General features: G+C 51.7%; 9 protein-coding genes across 9 annotated transcripts; 5 read left to right on the top strand and 4 right to left on the bottom strand.

Moving 5' to 3' along the window:
• Window positions 1-1,310: 1,310 nt before the first annotated feature.
• AYO20_07924 (hypothetical protein) lies at window positions 1,311-5,309 on the top strand (the record flags this gene model as incomplete). Its single annotated transcript, XM_022646208.1, has 1 exon — window positions 1,311-5,309. One exon carries the CDS (start codon window positions 1,311-1,313, stop codon window positions 5,307-5,309), a length of 3,999 nt encoding a protein of 1,332 aa, XP_022497866.1.
• A 505-nt stretch (window positions 5,310-5,814) lies between these two features.
• Window positions 5,815-6,708, bottom strand: AYO20_07925 (hypothetical protein; the record flags this gene model as incomplete). Its single annotated transcript, XM_022646209.1, has 1 exon — window positions 5,815-6,708. The coding sequence occupies one exon, from the start codon at window positions 6,706-6,708 to the stop codon at window positions 5,815-5,817; it is 894 nt and encodes a 297-aa protein (XP_022497867.1).
• A 774-nt stretch (window positions 6,709-7,482) lies between these two features.
• AYO20_07926 (hypothetical protein) lies at window positions 7,483-8,642 on the top strand (the record flags this gene model as incomplete). The annotated part of the gene is made up of 5 exons (XM_022646210.1): window positions 7,483-7,618; window positions 7,909-8,089; window positions 8,140-8,240; window positions 8,289-8,404; window positions 8,457-8,642. 5 exons carry the CDS (start codon window positions 7,483-7,485, stop codon window positions 8,640-8,642), a joined length of 720 nt encoding a protein of 239 aa, XP_022497868.1.
• An 817-nt stretch (window positions 8,643-9,459) lies between these two features.
• Window positions 9,460-10,659, bottom strand: AYO20_07927 (hypothetical protein; the record flags this gene model as incomplete). The annotated part of the gene is made up of 1 exon (XM_022646211.1): window positions 9,460-10,659. One exon carries the CDS (start codon window positions 10,657-10,659, stop codon window positions 9,460-9,462), a length of 1,200 nt encoding a protein of 399 aa, XP_022497869.1.
• Window positions 10,660-11,214: 555 nt separating this feature from the next.
• Window positions 11,215-12,249, bottom strand: AYO20_07928 (ornithine carbamoyltransferase, mitochondrial; the record flags this gene model as incomplete). The annotated part of the gene is made up of 1 exon (XM_022646212.1): window positions 11,215-12,249. One exon carries the CDS (start codon window positions 12,247-12,249, stop codon window positions 11,215-11,217), a length of 1,035 nt encoding a protein of 344 aa, XP_022497870.1.
• A 339-nt stretch (window positions 12,250-12,588) lies between these two features.
• Window positions 12,589-13,584, top strand: AYO20_07929 (hypothetical protein; the record flags this gene model as incomplete). Its single annotated transcript, XM_022646213.1, has 1 exon — window positions 12,589-13,584. One exon carries the CDS (start codon window positions 12,589-12,591, stop codon window positions 13,582-13,584), a length of 996 nt encoding a protein of 331 aa, XP_022497871.1.
• Window positions 13,585-13,879: 295 nt separating this feature from the next.
• AYO20_07930 (hypothetical protein) lies at window positions 13,880-16,931 on the top strand (the record flags this gene model as incomplete). The annotated part of the gene is made up of 3 exons (XM_022646214.1): window positions 13,880-15,913; window positions 15,956-16,217; window positions 16,570-16,931. 3 exons carry the CDS (start codon window positions 13,880-13,882, stop codon window positions 16,929-16,931), a joined length of 2,658 nt encoding a protein of 885 aa, XP_022497872.1.
• A 2,700-nt stretch (window positions 16,932-19,631) lies between these two features.
• Window positions 19,632-19,967, top strand: AYO20_07931 (hypothetical protein; the record flags this gene model as incomplete). Its single annotated transcript, XM_022646215.1, has 1 exon — window positions 19,632-19,967. One exon carries the CDS (start codon window positions 19,632-19,634, stop codon window positions 19,965-19,967), a length of 336 nt encoding a protein of 111 aa, XP_022497873.1.
• A 254-nt stretch (window positions 19,968-20,221) lies between these two features.
• Window positions 20,222-24,825, bottom strand: AYO20_07932 (hypothetical protein; the record flags this gene model as incomplete). Its single annotated transcript, XM_022646216.1, has 12 exons — window positions 20,222-20,936; window positions 20,989-21,119; window positions 21,181-21,464; window positions 21,520-22,153; window positions 22,819-23,032; window positions 23,083-23,351; window positions 23,401-23,711; window positions 23,759-23,789; window positions 23,837-23,882; window positions 23,957-24,152; window positions 24,206-24,420; window positions 24,467-24,825. The coding sequence occupies 12 exons, from the start codon at window positions 24,823-24,825 to the stop codon at window positions 20,222-20,224; spliced, it is 3,405 nt and encodes a 1,134-aa protein (XP_022497874.1).
• Window positions 24,826-24,959: the final 134 nt, after the last annotated feature.

The raw sequence follows: 24,959 nt of genomic DNA on the forward strand, positions 1-24,959 counted from the left end.
TCCGACTGTCATTCTCGATATATGGCGCTTGAAGGTGCTTTGAACGAATGTATACTGTGCTACCATGCAGCAGGCGCTTGCTTCTGCAAGCAAACCGATTGAAGTGAATGAATGGCTTGGGAACAGGGCGGAGAGAAATGATTCAAGCACACATGTATTAGCTTAGCCGGAATCCAAACCCTTCACCGGGAATTGTGACAACAGATCATACTGGCAGTTTTTTCACTCGTTCCGCTAACACTTTTCAATCTGAGGATCGGACATCGTCGTTGCTTTGATTCCTGCGTAGATGTGTCATTTCCCGAACAACCGACCTACAAGAGAATGCTGACATCCAGGCTCATTAACGTATTTTTAAATCGGAGTTCTCTAGTCTTTAACGGTGCACACTATGCTGTTCAAGCGTATCTCGCAGCCACGAATATATTTGTCCAATGGACACTCGAGTATTCTCTAGGATCCCTTCTATATTCACAAGCCGATGGTGACCAACCTGAATCACTCTTCGGCGTCCGGACATCGACTGCGTACTTCGAGGCTTAAATCGGATGCGGAGGTGACCCTCATATGTTCCTCCTTCTTCCTGTACAAGTTCACCACGTCCAGGCTTGGATGCTGTGTGGCGTAGATTAGCGGAACATGTGAAAGGGCAAATCGTAATGCTGGTAGGTCATTGGGAGTCGTGGGAAGCTAGCAATGTCGTAGATCTAGAAATCTTTAGTTGGTGCAAGAATCTCAGGATTGAGCTGGTCCTTTGCTCAACCGATTCCTTCGGACGATATGTGGCCACCGGAGGAGCTTCGCCGACCCATTCACGCCACATTAAGCGCGACAGAGCACGACGAGTATTGCAACTTTCTGATCTATAACGTCGGATTGTGTGTGGTGCTGGATAGGCTCTTGGGGAGCAGAAAAAGGTGGACGGTTAATGTTAGCTACCCGAGGTAACGAACAGTTGTGGTGGTCGCCCACATAAAGGAGGGTTTTCTCGACTGTAGATTGAAGGCATGGCAGGGAGCAGGAACAACACCATTTCTTGTACTCGGTACGAGAAGAAAGACGTGTTTCTATTAAAGCGGCAGACAAGCCCAGCGTGGCTCTTCGAGACGCGAACGCTTCCGAAGAGGAATGAATGGGCCGCCGCTTTGACATTTTTCTTGGCGAAAACGAACGCGAAAGGGAGCCTTCCGGGGTTTAGCACGGCAATAACATTGCAATAATTCCAAAGCCGTCATCAACACAAACGGCTCAGCCGTTCTAATTCCTCCTCATTTTCTTCAGTCGGGCCTGCCTCTTGTCCGCTGTGCAGGATGTTCTCCGCAGACACCTCGCGGACTCAGTCGCTGCGTCCCAAACGAACACGTCAGGCAGCAGGCCCCGAAGACTCTCTCAAGTTACCTCAAGCGAAGCGGAAACGATCTGCCCTGCGACGAGACACCTTCGAACCCCTGGCCGAATCAAAGGTTGGTGATCTGGGAGGGAAGGATGCGGGTGAGGTTAAGAGCAATGGACATGCAGTTATAGTGGCGCCGACAAAAGAATTGACTTTGCGAGGAGCCAAAAAAGCAGACAAGCGCGCCGACAGAGCTGTCAACACTAATGCTGGGGTGACTTTATCTAATAACGACTTCTACACCGTTGCCCAGCTTCCTGCGCTCCCAGACCAGATCAGAAATCGACCGAACATCCAATATTCGTGTGTGATTTCTCCCGAATACGGCTACGCTTTGGCATTGACGCATACCGACGCCATAATTTGGCCGTACAACTCAACCGCATCAACACCGCCGTCTCGGGATGTCATCACCTTCAAGTTGCCCTTCCCTCCAGCCTCGGTTGGTGACCCTCTACCTCATGCAACATTCACGGCAAAATCTGCGAGCGGAGAACCCGGCATCGTCGCAGTGTCGGCGAAATGGGGCAAGATCGTGTACTGGGAAACCCTTTCCAACGCTTCCTCTGTGATACCCGGTCAAGCTTCAAGCGTCCAAGGATCGATACCAGGGATGATGAGTGGCGAAGTCGTTGAAGAGCTGGTTAATGCAGAGCCATCGGGATTTATCCTTTCACTCCGCCATGGTCGTGTGGCGCACTTGACAATACGTGATCAGATGGGCCGGCCTGGAATTGGCGTCCAGTTCCTTCGCAAATACACGAATGCGGCAGGAGGTATATTTGGAAGCATCAGAAATGTTTTCGGCTCCGATCGACGGAAAGGGATACCCATAATCAAAGCTGGAGGCTCAAGAAAAGGACAACGCGATGTCGTCATCGCCACTGAGGATGCTGAATTAGAATTCTGGAATACAAATCTGGCTGTCGGTAACTCGCTCGAGAACTCATTCAACTTCAAGGACGAAATTCTGGAAGCCTTACAATCAGCGCAGCCGGATGTTATGCGCTTCAAAGTTCTGGATGTGGAACTCTCGATAGGACCGAGCAGTGCCCTTAGCCGACGAGACAGCCATGGTGCCCCAATGATAGTCCTAGTTTCCAGCTCAACGGAACTGGAAACCAGGTATCATATTATCGAGATGATCGTCGACCAAGGGGCGAAAGTCAAAGTGGTGCACCCGATTAATTGCTTTTCTTCTTCATCGACAGAATCGAGCCTCTGGAGACCTCGACTATGTGTTTCGAAATCTCAACCTGTGGCATTCATTATATTCGAGACTGCCATCGTGCTGTTCTCCCTGGCCAGAATACGGGAATCGCCATCTTCTCAATTGCTCATGGAACGGGAGGCATTGCCTGAACCCTTTCAAGATTGCGTTCGATTCCAAGAGTCGACTATCTACGAGGTTCTTGGCTTCGCGCTTGAAGCTTCGGATAAACACTCATCTCTTGTCTTTGGGGTGCGAGGATTTGGCATGGTGAAACTAACTTCCCATCTTCGCGATGACGAGGAAGTCGATGTGGATGAGGCCGAAGAACGAGACCGAATCACGGCGAAGAGCAAAATAGAACAAGCAGTCTTCTTTGGCACCATCAAACAAAACCCCCTGGACCTCAAGCATGCCAACCAGACATTTCCACCTGAGGAGATTGAAGCAGCCGCTCTGGAGATCAGCTCGGAGATCTTGTCTTCCTCATCCAAGCATCTCCCCAAGTCAGCACCCTCAATCGACATGCAAATGCGACTGCGCGCCAAAGCCCTCGACGATCTGGCCGAACACGTGATAAACTACTATCCCTCGGCGGTATCTCGCTCGACGCGTTTTGGATTACTATTGAACGCAGAAAAGCTGGCCGCTGCCCACGCAGTGTGGAAGGTTCAGGAAGAGATTCAACGAAAATACCCACAACCCGACCGCGAGATGTCATACTTGGATTTCACCCTTCGAGCCTTGCATGAGTCTCGGCAAAAATATCCCGACCCTGAAAAGGGGGAGAAAGATCGGGTCAGACACTGGCTTGTGAATAGTGTTAAGAACGTCGGCCATCTTATGTCTGAGTTAGTCAGCTGCATCCCGGAACTTGAACCGATGGATGTAACAGATCCCAGAGTGGTTGCCGACTACTTGAAAGAAGCCGTTGATCTCTGGATTGCAGCATACTCCGCAGCCTTCAAGTTTCGTGAAGACAATGCGCCTCTTTACGGACTTGGAGACGAGGTCTTCGAGAGTGGCGTACTTGTGTCTGGCTTTCCGATCGAGATTCCTCATCCTTGGACATCAACTCCGGAGCCGTTGCGATTCGGACAGGGTCTCATATACGACATCTGCAAGTTTTTGAACGAATGGTGGGAGTTTGCTCATGGGAGAAATAAAAAGAAGAAAATGCCAACGGATCTAGATGGAAAGCCTCATGAAGCACCTAGTCGAATGGCCCTTCAAGAATTGGCCAGTCGTCTACCAACCGAACTCGAATTATTTTCCCGGCTGGTGCGCGAGGAGGTCATTCAGGCGAAATGCCATCTAAAAGCCAACGAAACCGACCCCGACGCATTGAAAGATGAACTCAGCAACCTCGAGCGCGAGGAGCAAGAAAGACTGGGTCAAGCCCTGCAAGCTATTGCATTGTTCAACATGCCCGGGGCGATTCAGCTGGCGGAAAAGTTGAAATATTACGCAGATCTTGTAACCCTCCACTACGACTACTACAAGCAACTGGTGGCTGAAGCTCAAGCTGACCCAACTCTCGCTGAAGACAATCAACGCAAACTCGAGGAGATGCAGGAGAGAGCTGAGTCCTACTATGGTAGATTTGGCAAAGGATGGGCCTTTGCTGCTTTCAGTCAGATGCTCATTGACGGGGAGTGCGGAAGCCTTCTAGTCAAGGGCCAGGAGGATGGAGAGAAAGAAAAATTCCTCACCTGGTTCTTCAGGATAGCTCCCAAGGCTCATCAACAGCTCGGCAAACTCAGCTGGATCCACGATGTTATCTCGTGCGATGATTTCGACCATGCAGCAAGGACACTTCAGGAGGTAGCTGGGGAGGAGACCAGCAATATTTGGAACAAGAAGACCGAGTTGGCACTCGGTAAGCTAGCTACCTTGGCTGCGGACGAGGGTAGCGGCAAGCACAGGGATGTGAAAGCATACGATGATGCTCTTTCGATGATCGCCATTCAGGAGCAGGTCTACCGCCACGTCATGGGATTGGTCGGTGCAGCCCTCGATGAGAAAGCCGCGAGCGATCTGGCTGGGGAGATCTTTGCCTGTCGAGTCGTGGCAAAGACGCCCGCTTTAAAAAGAGAGCTGAAGCAGCTCTTAAAAACCTTGATGCATCAGACACCCTTGACCGCGGAAGAACTGGTCAACCTGCTGACGTTGATGGATGCGAAAGACTGGACCGGACCTCCTGAAGAGGATCCTGAAGTCAACGGTCAGGAGTTTATTCTCGCTCTGAAAATTGTGGATGAATCTCACCTGCCGGCTCCGAAACGAGAGGATCTTCGTGCGCTTGTCTGGAGAAGGGCGATGATCCGCGACGAGTGGCTTGCTTTGAATGAGACTGGCGGCAAAGACGACCAGCGGGTGGAGGAAGAGATGCATCAATCCTGTCTGTTCCGCATTCTACAACATGTTTTCCTGCAGGAACAGACTGAGGGGACTCCGGCTCGTTTATTTTCACCCAGCGACCTCCTGCGCCATGACGCATTCCCCGTCAGTCTCCAAGATCGGTTGGCTGAAAGTGAAGTGGAAGGCCTTCGCAAGGACATGGAAAAGGAACAGGCCAAACTGAGAAGTTTTATAGAGAAGGGACGACTGGAGGATCATTATGGGGGGCTGGTCACATCTGCACAAAAGAGTGTGAGGGACGCCGTTGACCGACAGGGCGAGCAATTAGCTGAGCAGGTCCTTTGAGGAAAGAAGAGGTTGTTGTGTATGGATGGTCATTACAGGTCCGGGAAGGACAATTGCTGTGTTTCTTTTGTAACACTAACGTTTCGAGTCCCATCAGCCGCCGCTACAAGGCCGGGATGGGGCAATCGGGGTGAAGAGAATTTGCTATGATCACAGCCCAAGTGACGCAGATTTGGCACAAGTTCAATGAGGATTCGGGGCGTGCTTGAATACCACACGGCCCCATTGCTTCGTCTTTGTTTATTTGTGCCTGCCTAGCGCGGTTGACTTTGTGATCCCACCATTGCCGCAGTTGGCTATGATATTGTAGACGATGAAAAATTTGGAAAAAGCACCATGTTCACAACCTATAGGCGGATAACCAGGGAAAGAGAGATGGTCAAGCCAGAGTCCGAGTAACGCCAAAACAGATCGTTAGTGTTCTCTGTCCATCCCACGAAAGCCTTGATTGTAGGGGGTGGACCCGACATTGCGGACAAGAGATATCTCATTGTTGAAGAGAGTGTCACTGGATCTGCATTGCGTGCTGAACGTCGATATCACCGAGATAGCTGGGCGTGTAGTCTACAGATATGGCATTGATCCAAGCGGCCAATCTCCTTCCAGCCTTCTGGATCATCTCGTTGATGACGGGGATGGCACCCTCGTAGTAGTCGCCGCCTAGGTCCTGATCGTGGACGTCATGAGCCAACACGTAGGAGCACACATAGCCATTTGCCTCGCCGGCCCAAGACAGCGCACAATCTGCGGCATCGTGCAGACATTCTCCATCTAGTGGATTCTCATTACTGTCCTCCGCGCCAGAGAGCCTCTGCGCCCACAGCCACGCCGCGGTGAACTCATCGTCGTGGCCCATGCCGGCATATTTGTTGGGGATGAGCGTGTCCCAGACACTGTGCAGGTTTGTGTGCCGGTGGTCAAAGGCCACCTCGTATTCATTGCCCCCGCGGTCCTCGGCCTCGGTGTGCAGCGGCTGGTGCACGTCGCCGAAGAAGTGCATCATGAAGCGCAGACTCTGGCCGCGGAGATAGTGCGGCAGCGACGGGTCAGCGACGCGGCCTGTGTGGTTGGCGATGGCGCTGACCACGCACCCAGACTCTACAGCGCAGTCGCGCGTCATGTTGATCCCGCACCGCTGCGGCGGCGAGTCCTGCGCGTCAATGTAGTGCCATCCCCGCGTGTACGCGAACTGCGGCATGTGCCGCACCTTGTCTGGGAAGAGCGCCGCTTCGGAGATGTCCTGCCCGTTCAGCAGGTCGTTCGTCATGTGTGTGGACTCGGGCGTGAAGTACGTCGAGGCCAGGTAGGCGACGGTGCGGTGACCGAGGGAGCCCCATGCCACGCTTGGTTGTAGGAAGAGGGGGAGGAGGGAGAGGACGAGGTAGGTTGTGGAGGACATCGTCGGTGTGTTTAAAGCCAAGTAGGCGGAGGGGATGGTGTGAGAGACGTATGTATAGGAAAGGAGGATAGAGGGAAAGAGAGAGACTGCAAGTGGGATGCCCAGTTTATTCTATTTCTATGGTGTATTACGTTGTTTGTGACTGGTACACGTAGACTGGAGTCACACGGGTCGTCGAAGCGGTCAAGTGATACATGTCAACGCCATACAAATCCACAGTTAGGTGCTGTTCTGGCCGTTGTCATGGGAAAGTTGTGTTGATGGGCGATCTGCAGGCGTGATAGGTTGGTAGCTGCCGTGGCTGGCGACAAGGCTGACCACAATGACCACAAGGCTGCATGTTGTCCCGCCGCTAGAGATGGTCACGCACCGTTCCGCCTCCCGCTTCCTCTTCGAGTGGATTTACCTTCACTTCTTTACCTCTACCACACATTTCAGGAAAGGCTTCATCTTGACTCTCTCTGAACTACATCAACCCTCACCCGTCTCTCAGTTTCGTCTGCCGCAGTTACATTTCACGTAGATTTTGTGGAAGTTTTTGGACTCACCACGCTTCATCATGCCTTGTGTCTCTATATCTATCATTCGTTCTGCCCTTTCACCCGGATGATTAATTGCGCATTCACAGCCAGGTGTCTAATCATAATCCTCTCTCAACTTTGACCTGTGCACCACCTCTGGCATTGTCACATCTTCTTGCATTGTTGACCCCATCTACAACCCTGTTAGCCCTCATCTGATTTCTTCAACCAAGGTCAGCTCTCACTTTCTGACATGGCAGTTATCAAAGAGGTCGAAGTCGCCATTGTGGTCGACGACGAGGAGCTCCAAGAGTATCACCCACCACCCGAGGAAACTTCCGAAGACGCAAAATATTTATCCTCTGATACTCAAATGAGATATATCCAAGGTATACACGATACAAACTTTCAAATCGAATGTAAAATTCGAGAGGGATTCCGCTTCGGCAGAGCTGATCTCCTATCATTCTGCGTCAGCATCGATGGGAACCCATTTTGAGGAAGGTGCTGTCACAAGGAACGCTACCAGGAGCTTGATGTGTGGAGCTCCAGGATCCACGGAGTCAAAGAAACAACTTCATCTGGTCGCGGCCAGCAACTCCGTCTATTTCGTTGGAACAATCTTTCGTCGAGTATGTCAGTCGACCACGCAAATAGGGCTTCTTACTGATTGTTCTAGTCGACCATGACTACAGGCAAGAAGACAAAGAAAAATACCAGAATCTTGGTTCTATCGAGGTGAAAGTTTGGAAGAAGCGTGAGATAGGCATGGACGGTACGCTGGGGAGGGTAAAAGATTTTGCCATGGGGCCAGTGTCCGAGAAGGCCATCAAAGGCGCAGCAATCGATATGCGAGCGAGGTACGGAAACTGAAAAGGTTTGGAGAGACCTATAATAATGTGCTCCGCAGTCTCGATCCTCCCCAGCCATGTCAGGATTCCAGTCTCTGTCGTGGGTTCAACATCGAGAATAAGCCATATGCAGTATTCGTTTTCAAATACCGCAGCAAAGGTATGACTTTCAGGCTGAGAGAGCATTACAGGACTGATTTTCCAATAGAAGCTTTGCAAGCCGTTGGCATTCTCGAACGACCTGAAACGCCTCAGCCATTGGAGGAAAGAGATGTTGAGACTATGTCGCCAGATGAACTCAAGGAATTGGCCCGTCGACTCAAGGTATGTCAGAGCACGCGAACGATCCCAGGAGGTTACTTACTCCAGTTCCCAGGCAGCGCAAGAGGCACAGAGGATCAAGTTCAAGAAAGAAAATGCCGACGCCAATCTTGCTCGGCTCGCTGAACTCAAGAGAAATCGAGATAGTGGCCATGATGACGAGGATGAGGTCAACTTCCTCGGCGAGCGGCCGGTGAAGAGGATCTGCAGCACTGTAGCGGTTCTTGACGACTCGGATTAGATCAACGAAGCTCGAGGGTGATGACGGACACCGGGTCATGAGCATTGGGCTTGTCGAAGGCAGTAAGACGAACCGATATGAGTGGTGGTAGTGGCATTATCGAAGTGCAAGACCGCCGCTTGTCCCATACCTCGACCATGCCAGATACATAGTTATGTGCTGAAATTGGAGGTAGCTGTGCTTCATGCCACGGCTTAGATAGTGGCCTCATGAGCAACATGATTCTATCTGGCTGGCTGGCTGGCTGGCTGACTGGCGTATCTATCTACGTTGCCATTCCTGTCCCTTTATCCCTTTCTCTACTCCCAGCCCTATTTCCCCCCCCCCCCCCCCCCCTCCCTTGTTTTCCCAGTGTGAGCAATCATTCTGGAATCTCCCTTTGCCACTTCCACCTCGACCGATTTATTTCCGTCCTTCTCGACCTCCCTTCCCCCCTTGAGTTGAGTTGCGACCGTTCATTCGACATACTCTCTCGCCGTGTGGCATGGCACAGCGGAGATTATAAAACCTTCTTGCTGGGGGGGTGCGGATTGAACAAATATTCAGCAGGAAGAAGGGTCCACTCACATCTGTGATATCTGGCTGGGAAGGCCAGGGAGTGCATGTTTGTGTGTGTCTGGAGTGTGGCCGTGTGGTCGTGTTGTCGTGTGGTTATATGGTCATCTGAGCGAGGAAAACAACTGGGAGAGAAAAAGCGCACGAAACTTGGGGGCGAGAGACACAGTATATCGCTGGACAAACAAAGGAGCAGAAGAGGTATAAATGGACATTGTTCGGAGCGGGAGTCAAATTACATTTTCGCATTAATCGAGTCATCCTAAGACCGCACGGTCCTCGCCAGCATGCGGCCAAACCAGGCAACGTCGTCCCAGACGCCTTTTGGTCTTTCTGAAGGCGGCTCGACCGAGTCCTCGAACCGGACACTCGGTCCAGGGTGGTCGGCGTCTTTGGCTGGCGGAGCAGTAGATGTAGCAATTTCGGGACGGGCCTTGGGCCTTGCGGCCTCCAAGTCGGGCTGAGGAGTGGAAAAGTCGTCTTCCAGTTGCAAAAAGACATCCACAAGCCCGTCCATCCATCGCCCTAGTCTGTAACCTTTGATCGATTTCCGTAGTTCCTCCTCATCGTCGCTGTCGAATTGAGCCTCGAAATCCAACATGCCGTATGGATCGCCATCGTCCAATTCATCTGCAAAGTCTGCGTCCATCTGTGCCGCAATCTCCGCCTGTGTCTGCTCGTCGGCCCAATCCGGGCCCGTGTCTACTTCGATCATTGGCGTCGTGGCCGGAACGGGGGTCATGGCCAAGGATCTCTTGCTGCGTCTTTGGAAACTGCCTCGTCGACTGAGGTTGCCGCTCGGCGTTGCTCTGCCGGATCTCACCGTCATCGGCGGGCGTTCGTCGATCGGTGTAGCCAAGGAGGTGGAAGAGTCACGCTTGAATATCCATGACTGGCCCTTCGATTCTCTCGAGCCTTCGGTCAACGTAAGACCTGTCTGAATGAGCCACGAAGAATCGGCTTTGTGTAGGGACCGGCTGCCCGAGTACTCTCCCGGAGTGTGTGTCTGGTGCGGTGAGAGGTTCGTCAGGGCGGAGAGACGGGTGATGGATTTGTGACCGAGACCTTCACTCGTCAGTGCCCCAGAAGGCGGAGGGATGCTAGTGGTCCCATCTGTGAGAGGTAATGGGTTTTGAGTCGTCACGAAGGATCGGTTCTTTTTCTTCTGGTTCAGTCGCGTCCGGGAACTGGCTCGCGACTGCGCCCGCGACTGTGCTGCGGAACCGCTCCTCGACAGAATTCCACCAGGGGACGGCAAGCTCGCGATATGGGAGATGGATGCGGAGGTGTGTAGCTCCGATGTCGCTGGGTCGAAGTAGGCAGCGTAGTCGGCCGGATCGATTGGGTATCTGGGGGTCAAGGGCGCGAGGGACAAGTGTTGGAGGTTTGGATGAGAGCGGCGATGCGGGCCTGGGGCGAAGGACGAGGAGCGACTGAGAGGCGAAGAAGGGGACTGTGTCATTTGATAGTCAATATCTCGAGGATGTTACTGAAGGGCAAGGCGCAATGGCACAACGAGTGGGACACGGTGAAGTGGGTGAGGATTGCTGTAGAGAGATGGAGAGGGAGAGGGTTGGTTGGGAGACAGACTTCCATGAGGTCTATTCTTTTATCCTTGTGACTGTGGTCGAGACTCTTCGAGAGCCAGGGGTTACAGTTTCTTATGGCTCACCGCCAGCGAGGAAGAAGCTGGGCACCGTTCGATCAGCAGACGGAGCTTGGTGTTCGTGGAATGAGAGAAGCAGATCATGTCGACGTCGGAGGTTGGGAAATGATGCCTGTAGTTTGAAGACCGAGGCATGTGCTTCCCAAGCAGCGGGTCCAATCACAAGCCTTCATTTGGCTCTATACATAATTGAGGAACCCCCCCCCCTCTGGTAAGTCGGTGTATTGCAATGTCCCCGCCTCCTTGTAGACCTTGAATGGTATACTATTATCCATGGTCTCTCCGGCTTGCGGATGGCGTAGGCTGATCGTGTAACAAACGTGACACGTCAAAGAACTCGCTCAATATCTATTACTCCTCTGCCCTTTTCACTTCTCCCTTGTTCACCACAAACGCCTCCAACGTGGCAATCGCCGACCAGAGCCTGTTTTGTGCCTCTGGGAAAACTAGGGATCGCGGCCCATAGAAGACTTCATCGCTAACTTCCTCCGGGTGCCGTGGGAGGCAATGCATAAACTTCCAATCCTGCGCCGCCCCTCCTTTACGAGCCATCTGTTCTGTCACTTGATAGCCCTCAAATGCGGTCAAGCGTTTTTGCTTCTCAGATTCCTGCCCCATGGAGATCCATGTATCGGTGACGATGACATTCGCCCCCTTGACGGCTTCCTCGGGCGTAGTTGTCTCAAAAAGGGTGCCGGGTCCCGCGGCCTCAATTTCTTTTTTGATGTTCTGTGGAATACTGTAGCCCTCTGGGGAGGCCACCGCCATTTCGATGCCCAATTTTCTTGCCCCAATGCACATATCATACAACACATTGTTCGTGTCCCCTACCCAGGCGATCTTCAATCCTTGTAGTTTCTCTGCCGGTGTAGAGAAGGTCTGTGTCAGAGTTGCAAAGTCGGCAATGATTTGCATGGGATGATACGTATCACACAGCGCATTTATGACTGGCACAGTACTGTCCTTCGCGAGGTTTGCGATGTCTGCGTGTGGACCGACTCGTGCAACGATCCCAGCGACCATGCTCGATATTACCACCGAGGTATCGTATAGTGACTCATTCACACCAAGCTGTATATCGTCCTTGCCAAGGAACATCGGATGCCCGCCCATTGCCACCACAGCCCCCTCAGTTGAGATTCTTGTCCGCGTCGAGCGCTTGGAGAAGAGCATTGCAATGGTCCGATTGGAGAGGGCGGTGCGCTTGGGCCATGTTTGCTGCAGGGCGGATGACTTGTAGGTTGTTGCGTTGTTCACGAGCGTGCTTAATTCGGTCGGTGTGAGCTCGGATATGGACAGGAGGTGACGGGGACTGGGCTTTGTAGAGGTAGAGAGTGAGCGGCCATATTGGCGCAGAGGGAGTTGAAAGGGACGTAGCGCTGCCATGACGTTGGTGGTCCGATGGCTGGTTTTAACGAAGGGTAGGACACATTGCCAGCAATGCTAACCTGGAGGAGACTTTTTTGAAGATGAAGACGGCGTTTGACTCCTCAAGCAAATATTTTCTTTTGCGAGTCACACGGCGGGGAGAAAAACATTGCGATGCAGCTATTGAAGATGTGGCGTCGTGCTCCGCAGTTTGAGAGTTTTGGTTCGTCGATCCCCGGGAGGGGGGAACTCCTCCACTTGAGTGCATGCAAATGTTTTGTACGCTGTCTTGCCAGATCCTGACCACAAAGTTCCTTTGGTGATGTTGCTTCAAATCCGCTTTCACATCCTAGAAAAATGACCTCTTCCTTGTTGCAAAATCCAATCCTCCTTCTGGATGGCGGGTTGGGCACCACGCTTGAAGATGAGCAAGGTATAAGATTTTCGTCTGCAACACCTTTATGGTCATCCCATCTGCTCATCGACAACGTTGAGATTCTCAGGGCGGTCCAGCGTGAATTTGCAAATGCTGGGGCTGAGATTATTCTTACTGCCACCTATCAAGCCAGTTTCTACGGCTTCCAGAATACTCGGGTTATCCACGAACATGGCATTGGTCGAGAAGAGGCGAGGAGATACATGCTCTCCGCGGTTAGAATTGCACGAGAAGCGTTTAATGGGCGACCAGGCTTGGTAGCTCTGAGCTTGGGTGCGTACGGTGCTACCATGGTTCCTAGTACTGAATACACCGGAAAATACGGGGACATGACCGAAGACGATCTTCTCAACTTCCACCTCGAAAGGATCTTATGTTTTGTGCATAGCGAAGAATGGAGCGATATTAATCTGATCGCAATTGAGACATTGCCGAGGATCGATGAAGTCAGAGCGGCGAGAAGGATAATGCAAAGAGTGGACGACAAAGAATATTGGATCTCCTGCGTCTTCCCAGATAGTGACGAGAAATTACCAGACGGGACAGGCGTCGAGGAGTTGGTCAAGACCATGCTGGCAGGAGATCGAACGCCGTACGCAATCGGCATCAACTGTACCAAGATCTCCAAGATTGAGAACTTGATCAAGAGATTCGAATATGCCGCAAATGCGCATGCTCTAGAGCTTCCACGGCTGATCATCTACCCCGATGGCGCTGGTGGTAAAATGTACGATACTGGGTTACAGCAATGGGTGGGCGACGACAAAGGTCAATTGCCGTGGGATCAGCAAGTATATGGGATCATAACAGAGGTTAAAGAGAGGAATCAATGGAAAGGAATCATCGTTGGTGGATGCTGCAAGACCACCCCTGGTGATATCCGGAAGTTGTCTACAAGACTGCGGGAATTGAGATAGAAAATGCCATGGGACTTTTCGGGAGACTTTCCACCTGCGTATTCGCCCCGCAAAACATCAAACGGTCTTGCTCCGCTACTGGAGCTTCACTAGCTTGTCAGGCCTGTCCAAGCCCGGTCCCTTGCAGATCGTGGAGCGCCAATTGTCAGGACGAGTTGCATCTTTCGTGTTCGTCACCACTTCTTCAGGTCTGACCACTTCGAGCGCCACTACTTCTACTGTTGTTGTTATCCTCCCACGCTCCCTATCCATGATTTAAACCCTCCTTCACGGAGCAGCTCTCCGCCTGCTCGTCATGGCCTCACCTCAGACCTCGCCGGCCCCCTCGGAACGCACTCCTCTCCTCTCCGGCCCTGAAGATGACACTCGATCGAGTTACTCCGACCACGCCAATGGTGATGTACACTCTCCGTTGTCCGAATCGCCGGAATCTCCCAAGCCCAAGAAGCAGCGGAGATGGCCTAGCATAATCGCCCTCACTGTTCTATGCCTGGTGGTAGTCGCAGTGTGCTTTGCTCTCACTCTACCATCTACAATTGAAGAATATGCGAAAGAAGGCGTCGTTTTTGAGCCCACCAACCTTTCCATCGACTCCTTCACCTCCCTCGGTATCCGTGCTAGGGTGCAAGGAGATTTCTATATGGATGCTTCAAGAGTCCGCAATAAGGCAACAAGGAATCTCGGCAGATTCGGGACATGGCTGGCAAAGGAAGTCAAGAGTGAAGAGTCAGAGGTTAATGTCTACCTTCCTGCGTATGACAATGTCCTGCTAGGGACCGTCACTATCCCTCCTGTTCGTCTCAACATCCGAAACCGTCATTTCAATCATCTCGATTTCTTTGCTGATCTGGAGCCGGGCGATGTTGACGGGATTCAAAGAGTTGCCAAGGATTTCCTGGATAGAAAACTGCATGAAATCACTGTCAATGCCATTGCAACTGTCTCTCTACAAAGTGGATTGATCAAGCTGGGCAAACAAACCATTTCGCAAACTCTGCAATTCAAGGGCCAGGATGTGCCGGCGGTTCCAAAGCCCGATATCCAACAACTCCGATTTGCCGAGTATGGTATGCCTGGACATCCCGAAGGTGTCAAGGCCATGGCCATCGTTTCTGCCATGAATCAATACCCTGTGAAATTCGATGTACCGCCGCTAGCGTTCGAGGTTCTTCTGCCAGATTGCTCCGACAATTACCTTCTATTCGGAACAGCCAAGACAGATGTCATCCACATCATACCAAAGCAAAACATCAGCGCAAGTGTGATCGGCTTGGTGAAGCAGTTACCTACATCTCTGACGTCAGTGTGTCCTGGCTCAAAATCATCGCCTTTGGACTGTCTGGTTGCCGACTACCTCGCTGGCCGAGATACCACTGTCTACATTCGCGGAGGGCAACAAGACGAAAACACCCCAGAATGGATAGGAAGGATATTACAGGATACAATAGTTCCGTTCACGCTTCCAGGTCATCCTTTTGACAATCTTATCAAAAACTTCACTTTGACGGATGTCCACTTTGCTTTACCGGATCCTATGACGGACTCACACCCCGAGATCTCAGCCGTTGTCAAAGTTTTGATTGGCCTACCTGCTGAAATGAACGTCAATTTGGATGTTGATAGAGTCAGGGCAGATGCTGACGTCTTCTACAAAGGGGAGCTTCTTGGGAACCTTGATCTCTCCGAATGGCAAGCAGCGAATGCGACGCAGGTCGACGATGACCTGTTGATCCAGTCCATTGTCAAGGATGCACCGCTTGACATCAAGAACCAGGCTCTATTCTCCCAAGTAGTTCAAGCGTTGATATTTGGAAAGGGGGCTCCCCTTACAGTGCACGCAACTGTTGACGTCAACACTCATACAGCTCTGGGGGAATTTGTAGTCCGAAGAATCCCGGCAGAGGGCGAAATCTTCATCGATCCGCTTCGAGCTGGGGATTTTCAGATGCCAGAAATAAAGGGTATGGAAGTCGTTGCCACGTCGGAAACCTCATTAACTCTGCAGGCAAGGGTTAATGTGACGAATCCCACGGACTATTCGGCCAAGATTCCCTACTGCAATGTCAGTATTTGGGTCAACGACACTCGCGTCGGCTATGCATGGGCGACTTCACAACAAGTCGTGCCCGGTCCCAACAACCTCACAGCAAATGCTTCATGGGAAGTCGGCAAAATCGGGAGAGAGTGGCTTTCCCAGTATATCTCGGGCTATAATACGAGTCTGACGATCAAGACCCATGCTGGTTCTATACCGAATTTTCCTGATCCTGGCGTGGAGATGACAGTACCAGCTCCACATATGGTGTCGCATCCCCTGAGAGAAGCTACGGTACGTTATTTCACCTCTACAGAATTTGGCTGACGGAAGCAGATGCATATCTTTTCTTCGACCGCAACATTCATTTTGGTGTCGCCGCTCGCCTTTTATGTCACCAATATTGCAGCAGCTGCCTCGTACAATGGGTCAGAGGTCGGAACGATCGAATGGAACTACCCGTTCGCGATCGAGCCCGGAGAGAATCTCACCCCAAAGCTGCCCGTCGAATGGGGTGGTAACGCCCTGGGCACAATCAGGGATGCGCTAGGGGGCACTTTGAAATTGGATGCAAAAGCGGATGTTGGCATAAAAATAGGTAAGTGGCAGGAGAAGCTCTGGTATGAAGGAAAGGGATTGGGAGCGAAAATTAGACTGTAGTATTCATATATGGTACGTTGGGCACGCAGGTGAAATGATATCAGCTGATCGTGTCCAGATACATTTATACACAAATGTGATTTAAATTGCTTCCGCGACCGAGTCTGTGGCGTTAACTCGCTCAAAAGGGGCGCCATGATCCTTGCTAGTTCAACCAGGCGAGAAATTTCTGTGGTTCCGGCGCAAACTCGGCACTCGCGGATACTCTACCGGTCACGTGAGAGGCCTGCATTGAGGTATAATAGATGCCCACATTCTTCCACGGTGAAGCTACACTTCTCCTGGTTCAGCTTGTACATCTAAACACGCAAAAATGAAATCACTAAATCCCCAACTCCGTAAAAAGGGCCTCCAAATGGTCCTGGAGCCAACTGTCGACCCGGCACTTGGACCCGTCTACACCTTTGAACCAATCAAGCCCGGCATGACAAACAACGCCGTGGCGTACCGCCTGTACTACGCCGGCGAGGTGGCCAAGTGGAGTGCATCGAGGAGGAAAGCCATCGACAAGGCTGCGAAGACGATCAAGGCCCGGCAGGAGAAGGAAGAAAGGGAAAGGGAAAGGGAAAGGACGCGCGCCACAAGTGCGAGCGCCAGTTCGACTTCCGGCAACAGTTCCTGCTCGAGCTCGAGTGGCAGCGGAGAGGAGTGAGCAAAGATCGCAAGCGAAAATTAACGAAGATTACGACCGTCTTCACAACCACGATTTACGAATTAAGAAGCGATGCAGTTGACTGGCGGCTTGTTGTCTCGGGTGGACTTGTTCGGGCATCAGCTGCCAATTACTGGGAAGCATTCGAGCGATAGAGCTTCATCTCGTCCTCTGTCATGATCATTGAGTCACCAACAACGGTGCTGGTCTTGAGGCTGGATACATCTTGGAATGGAACCTACTCTGCCCACGGCCATGCGAGACGCCGCCATCGCCATTCGGGCGTCGGACAAAGACACGACGGAGACGGCGCCATTCACGGCATCGACGGCGATGACTATAACAACCTCGAGGTGGTCGAACGGCGCAGGTGGCTGGTCCTCACTCTCTGTTTCCTCGCGTACAGTAGTACGATGACCACAAACCTGAAGCTGAGGATTCAAGGAGGCATTTTTCTGTCCTCTCCGCCGCGACTTAACCTGGCATCGATCAATCAAAATGATTGCGGATCATAGCACGACCATGTCTACCATCGATCAGCAACGCGTAAAGCGTTTTTGAGGAGTACCCTCATGTCCTCGCCACACGCTCACAGAGAATCGAAAGCATCCCCAGAAATGAATGCGGCTCGGTGAAGGAAGGACGGATGGAGAGACTGAGCCGCGCTCAACCACACGGCAATCTGTACCTTATCAGGAAAGAGATGAATGTTATCATGCAGGGAGGAGAGGTTCAGATCGCAAACTTGGAGGACGGTTGGGTGAGAGGTCTATTTCCATTCCTACGCGAGGCTATCAGCCTACCAGCTTATCTACGTATACATACACCTAGCGAATGCAGATACCCGACAATATTTTTTTGCGTCAATGAATTTCGGACATCCAGGACCCCCGAAACAGCACGCCATCTTTTTTTTTTTTTCTGGTTTCTTTCCATGTAGACTCGCCAGTCGATCTCGATGACTTGGACCCGTTCATTTCCTTGCCTTGCCTTGCCTTGTTTTTGTCTTCTGGAATGGTCACATTATTCCATCAACGACGATGACACAGTGAGATTGTTTCAGCTATAATATTATTGTTGTGCGGCGCCATACTACCATTGTATGTACGAGAGAATTCACTCTCCCTACTTGTCTGTCGTCATCATCCGAAGAGGTGGTGTCGGGTTCTCTATTTGTCGTTAGACTTTTGTAAGGAAGCGTGGTCACATCCTTGGTCACCGGCTCTGTTTTCACAGGCCATATACATGAGTTGGTGCCCAAGTTTTTAAGCCCTTTCCTTCGCTGTTGGCAGTGATGACATTAATAAAAGTCTGCGGTATTGGGGCAGAAAGTGCACCCGCCTCGAGCTTTGTATCTTCGGCCTTGCTTTTGAGTTTGACAGGCATGTAGACAGACAAACCCTCACCTTTTGAATCGGAGACATCAAACCACAACCGCAGCCACAACGTCCAGCAGGAAGGTCTTGATAAACCACGTAACCCATCTTCCGCCGCGCAGAAGGATATCCACAAACCACAAAAGCCGAAAAGCGCACAAGCTATTCTCCAGACAGGGCCCTGATAAAGTCCATAGCGCCCGGGGTCTGTGTCCACGGGACATGGTTGTCTTCGAGGTACGGGAGCGCTCTGTTGACCTGTCTCGTTAGCAGGCCACAGGGCCGTTTTGATCCTTGCAGGTGGCCAGAAAAGCGTCGGCCACATTTTTGGGTGGTGGTGTTGAATAAAGCCGTGGAGCTGCTGTAGCAGCGTCTCCAATCGCGCCGTAGTCAGCGTCTGGTCTGCGCTCTCTATGACGGAGCGGTTGTTGCGCACGGCGTCGCAGACCAGGTAGTCGCGCACGGTGTCGTACAAGTAGAGCTGACGATGGAGAAGTAGGGTATGGAAATAACGAGTACATTGGGGACGATGGATATGGACGGTGGACGGGATTGGGCCTCGCCAAGTCAGCTAGACTCAAAGCAGCAGTCCTTCCCCCCGCAGTTTTATACCGACGAGGCTGTTAGTGACAGCCTTGCCTTGCCATTGCATCGACAGTCTAAACAGGACAGGGACTGGTGAGTCTATCCTCCATGCCCCAACATAAATCGTACATCATGACATCCTGGAGCCGCTCAAAAGGACTTCTAGACTGGTTCTCTCTGTCCATCACCCTTGCTAGCAATACATATACATGGTTAGATAATAACCAAAGAAGTATACTGCCCTCTATTGTCAACAGCATGACGGGTAAAGTAGTCATGTCGTTGCCAGACGACCCCGTGATGATAAGAAAGACGAGACTTATCGATATCTCTCTCTCCGAATCGATTCAATTCAATTCAATTCCATTCACCGCGCTAGCGTAGGCCTCTTTGTTGTTGTTCACCTTTGAATCTCTGAACATATCTTCGCCCCCTCTTCACACCTATCCGCGCTGTGAGCATCTTCCAAGTAAGTGCTTTCTTTCGTCGTGTCGACAGAAATTCACACGACATCCTCAACGGCGTCCCCTTCGAGAAGCCCAAACCTCAAAACTGCCTGCGCAAGGTCTGTCCGATCTTTCATTTCCCACTGAGTCTCCAGAGTTTTCTCTCGCAAAATACCAATATACCCGTTCTGTCCGTGAATCTAACAAAGATGCACTTACCCAGATTCTCCCGTCTACTTGCCCTTCTTCCGAAATACCGACACAACAGCAACAACAAAGAGGCCGACACGAAAATGTCTCACACCACCACCACCACCACCACCAGCAACGACGACGCAGAGGCTGGTGCTGCAGCGCCATCTTCATCATCTCCCCCCAAGCCAACGACTCCACCTCAAGAGAACCCCAAAGTCACAGACCACTTAGCCATGCGGCAACCTTGCGTGCAACCGATCCGAGACAGGAGCATGTCGCGCGGCTGGGACAAGGCGATGAAGTGTGCTCAGGTCACGACGGAGAACGAACGCGCCAGGAAGGAAATCGAAGCGGCCGGATGTCATGTCAAGGACTATGCGACGGGATATGGGACGAGGACTTGCGGCGGCGAGAAAGGTCCGACGAAGGAGTAGTGTCGACGATTTTCAGCCAGAACGTGAATCTTGTCGTGGTTACGGTTTCGAGTCTGAATGTCAGGAGCTGGAAAAGGTCTCTTTCGGCACGGTGGTGGTGTCGTTGTTGTCGGCAATAGTGTGGAGGGCGTGTCTCCAAAGTTTGAAAGTCCAGGTGGTAGTTGTTTGACAGAACCAGCCTTCGCAAAGAGCCAGGAGACCACAAGCGATCGACCAAATGTCCGGGTTTGAATAATTGTCCAGGATCCCGGCAATCACCCGAAACAGAACTGTACAAAATCTCCTTCTTGCGCTCGCCGCGCATCAAGTTCATCTCCCCACCAAAAGTCCTCTTCTCCTGCATCTCGTTTGGCCCAGACAGCCTCCATAACCTCCAGCACGGCCATGTACATCTGATAACCAAATTTTCTGAACCACCGCCTGCAGTACTCTTCCGCGAGCTCGCGATGGGTCGGGTCGCGCGCCTCTGATCCCGCTATAAAGACGGCAAACAGGAGCTGCTTCTGGATGATCGAGGTAGGTCGACATGCCGCGATGTGGTCGAAGCAGACCCGTGAAAGAAACGACATTCGTGCGAGCAGCCTCGCCGGGTAGTCCGCTCTCGGCCATTTGAACACCCTCAGGATGTAGATCAACAATGCGTACCGGAACCCCTCGCAGCAATGATAGCGATCTCGTTCGACATGCATAGCTTCTTCGTCGTCCGAGTCGCACTGTACGCCTTGTCCAGGATACATGTACTTGGTAACTGACTGCTCGATCTCCATCACCACGACGGAAATCGCGTTGCTCCATGAACGACCGGAGAGATTGGCGAGTTGCGTCATCGGAACGAACAGTTCGCGTGGACAGCCATTCAATTGGTAGAATGTCCAGGGCTGCCGGCCTTCTGTTTTCAGCACTGTCTCAAGATAGACGTACGGGAGGACGCATTCGGTCCTTGCGAGTAATGATACCATAGTATCCCACCTAGCGCGATCAGCACCGTGGGTTGGAAATAGGTACGAGTGATTGGACTCACCAAAGAATCATCGAGACCTGGACATTTGCCTTCCTACTCATCGACCATCCTCTCACTCCACCGTGGAGCTCAAGCAGGTGATATGCGTCGGCCAAATGAGATCTCCAGATATTGAGTGACGAGATGGTGGCCTGTTTCCACGGTCATCAGAATAGGGATACAGCAAATTTGCCTCCTGCTCTGAGCACGTACCTCGAGTTGCCAAAGCGCGAGTGCTGTATCGAGCAAGCTCAAAGCATTGCCAGAGACGGCAGCTCCTGCCAGTGCCCCTTGATATAACACCATCGCCGCGTTTTTGTGACTCAGTGCCTCCGTGGGTGGCGCGACTTGGGAAGGGGATCGCAGCCTAAAGTGGCAGGACATGGCCATGACGGCGTGCAGCAGATGTTGTGAACCTTTTGTGGTTTCGGGCCTATAGCGGTAAGGATTGACACCAAAGTCGCAAGTGATGGGGTAGTTGCAGAATTCTTGATCATCTGGAACGATCAGAGTCAGCAAACCCCGCAAAAACGCAGGGTCCTTTGAACATACACATATCAAGAAGCCCAGAAAATTTGTCGTGAAGTGTTGGAAAGCAGACCTGGGGGATGTACAAGAGGCTGGACTGGAGTGCGTGTTCAGACGCTGGCAGGTGTCCAACCTCGGACGAAGTTCCGCTGACATTCTCCAAAGAACCAGGGCTCCATACGGTATCCGAATCCTGAAAATGCTGGATTTGCAGACACTGTTCCAAATTCTCACTGTCAGGGGTGCCCACAGCTTGAACTTCGGTTATCATATCGGGATCCAACTGCCCATGTAGCCATGTAACATCAGGAGGAGATGGCAATTGTGGAGGATATAGCTCGACCTCTGTCTGGACCTCACTATAGTCTGTGTCCACTGGTGGGATCGGGACCGTATCTGTCAGATTCGGGAGAGGTTCCAGCTCGTCACTCCGTGTGCTCCTGCCGCTGTCACAGGACGCTTTTCGTGTCATATCGCTCTCGCGGACATGCTCGCGCTTTCGCCTTTTGGTTGGTCGCCCAACAACGAACATGTACTGCCGGGGTTGGCTAGACGACGATACCTCTTTGGGGTCATGGGGGGATTCGTGATTCAAGCCGCCTTCGTCCAAAGACGATGTTTCTGCGCCACTCTTCCTTTGGGACAGGGCTGCCCGCACCTTTGGAGGCTTATCAGTAGTGGAGTGGTGGTGCTGCCATGTCAACTGCATGGAATACCCTTGACACAACCGTCCAGATCGCTGGCAAGTCGTGCATCGCGGCCTCTGTCTATCACAGTGCAGGCCGATTGACTCGCAAGTATGACAATTAGATTTGGCAAAGCCCAGAGAGTTTGTCCGGCGTATCTTGGACGGGGACGAAGTTTGGCGATAAGGAGATAAGGAGGTAGCCATGATGGAATTTCTGTGTGCAGCATCAATTGTTACACATTGCGCGGCGATAGCACTGAGGATCTTTACATCCGGTAGATATCAGTGTGAAAAATACGCAAAGGTGCAAATGGTCGACTTTATGCAGAGAAGGGAAGGAAGATGGAAAGAAATGGTGGATATCGAATCCAATTGGGGAAACTTAATATGGCGACGGCGTCTCCAATGGCCGTCGTAGCGCCGTTCAGCCGAGAAACCACCCGAACGAACTACATTTCAAAGATATCAAAGCAAAGATTATGGGCCGCTTCAAAACGAGATATTATTAGCAACCCCGTCATCTATGTCTGAGATATCTAGTCCTGCGTATACCAGCCTGGCACTATTTTCTCTACCAAAAGAGTTCCCATCATCGACCCAACCATTGCTCTGCGGCTCGCCGTTGGCATCTATACCTTCTTGGTTTCATTTAGCGAGCGCCGTCGAAGTGCTTCAATGACGGCGTTATCGTCACCAACGGCAACTCCATCAATCGTTCGGTGGCCAAGCAGCTCGTCATGTCGAGCAGCCTGAAGAAGTTCAAAGTTGATCTTCGGCCCTTTGAAGACGTGTCTCTGGTTTACAAACCAGGCAACTAGGAGAAACGAAACCAGGCCGACCGTCACCACGCTAGAGTCTTGTCAACAGTGTCACGGCTGAGTTTTGTTGGCGCTTCTTACCTGATCCAATTCATGTTCTCGAGTGTAACGGGGTAGGAAACAGGAATACAGTAGATAATGTCGATGAAGACCACCCAGACACAAGCGAGCACATTCAGTGGAAGGCCATACTTTCCAAGATCCAGTGCTCTTGGCGGGAGAATCTTATCACGTCCACGCCAGGCGAGAATCCCTTGAGGGATCACATATGATGTGGTCATGAAGACGATGCATGCCCCAACCATGGAAGAAAATGCAGATGAGGAGCCCAAAAAGATCAGGCCGTACAGCTGGACCATGGTCAGTAAGAGAGCAACTACTTGCTGGCTCATAACTCACCGAGACTAGAGTTCCTTGCAGGCATGCTGCATTCAATGGCATCTGCCACCGGGGGTGGACCTGTTTCCAGTACCTTGACAGAGGGAAGCAGTTGTCTCTGGATGCTGACCACATTTGTCGACTTGCGCTGGTGACGTTTGCAGTAGCACAGCCAAAAAAGCAGATTGCGAATGCCACCATGAGGACTGAGGTGCCGGCTTTGCTACCAGTTGCTTGATAGTAGACTTCGATCAAAGGAAGGCCGGTGGGGGTCGAGATAACAGTGTCAAAGTCGGTAATCACAAATGACAGTGAGATCGCATATGGGAAGGCTGGCTATGGTCAGCATGAGGATCCATTACTTAGACGAGGAGCTCACCAGTGATGAATCCCATTGCAACCGGATACATCTGAAGCAGTCAGCCAGGATACATTACAGCTCGCGGAACTTCCTCACAATAACTTTTGGCACGTTAACCGTTGGATTTGGGATTTCTTCACACCTGCAGATGGTGGTCAGCATTCACCACCAACAGACCCTAATGTCCACAGGGTGCCCAGAGTTACAAAGACTCACAAATGCGCCCCGCAGTCGACTCCGAGGAAGCCATATAGAGCATTCACTATCCCAAACAGGAAGGCTAGCCCGTCGTTCGGCCAACCTGTTGAATTGGTCGTGTCACTGAAGACAAATTTGGCGGATTGAAAATTCGGCGCTGCGCACGCCAAGATGGTGATCATTGTTACTGAAAGTGCAGTCGCCGAGAAGTACACTAGAGGTTCGAAGATATCAGTATGAGTCCGCGCTCTGAAGATGAAGCCTTACAGATAAACTTGTTCCACATGGGAAGCCACTTTGTCGCGAAGACGTTCATCGCGACGGCGCACCACGTCACCGCCACAAAAACTAACCAGATATGCCATCTTTCAATGACATAGTCTGGATGGTTGAGGACAGCAATCCCGGTAATCATTGCTGCAATAAAGTTTGTCACGCTGGCAAGACCCAGCCACCATCCCAAGGTACTGATTCCCGCAGAACTGACCTTCTTTAGCAACAGCCAACATAGGGAGGCTGTCGACTTACATGTATGAGGCAAACGGCCCCCATTCCGGCGTGGAAACCACAAAGGACCAGTAATATTGGGCGCCTGCCACAGGAAAAGCGCTAGACAACTCGGCCATGCCAATTCCTGTGACTGCAGTCATGGCCGCAGCAATGGTGAGGGTCCAAATGGAACCGGCTGAAGATGCCTCAATGAAGCCGGTGCCGAAAGCACTGCCGAATCCATTCCAGGTTGCGAGTAGGGCATAAGACATCGAGATGAGGGAGAGGAGGGAGAATCGTCGTGGCATAGCCCGGGTATAACCCTGAGCCTGCAACTCGAGGTCATCAATGTCGATCTGAACATCTTTTTGTGCCGCTGCACTAGACGCGGGCTCCATGGTGAGGCACTTTGTAACAGTGTTTGATCTGGAGGAATGAAAGGAGATGTCGTTGTCCACAGGGCAATGAATCTCCTTGCCTGATATGTATACGCTCGTCCATATGAATGTGCATGTCGCTGTGATAAGCTTAG

This window comes from Fonsecaea nubica, assembly GCF_001646965.1.
Source record: "Fonsecaea nubica strain CBS 269.64 chromosome Unknown Scaff58, whole genome shotgun sequence".
NCBI classification, from domain to species: domain Eukaryota; kingdom Fungi; phylum Ascomycota; class Eurotiomycetes; order Chaetothyriales; family Herpotrichiellaceae; genus Fonsecaea; species Fonsecaea nubica.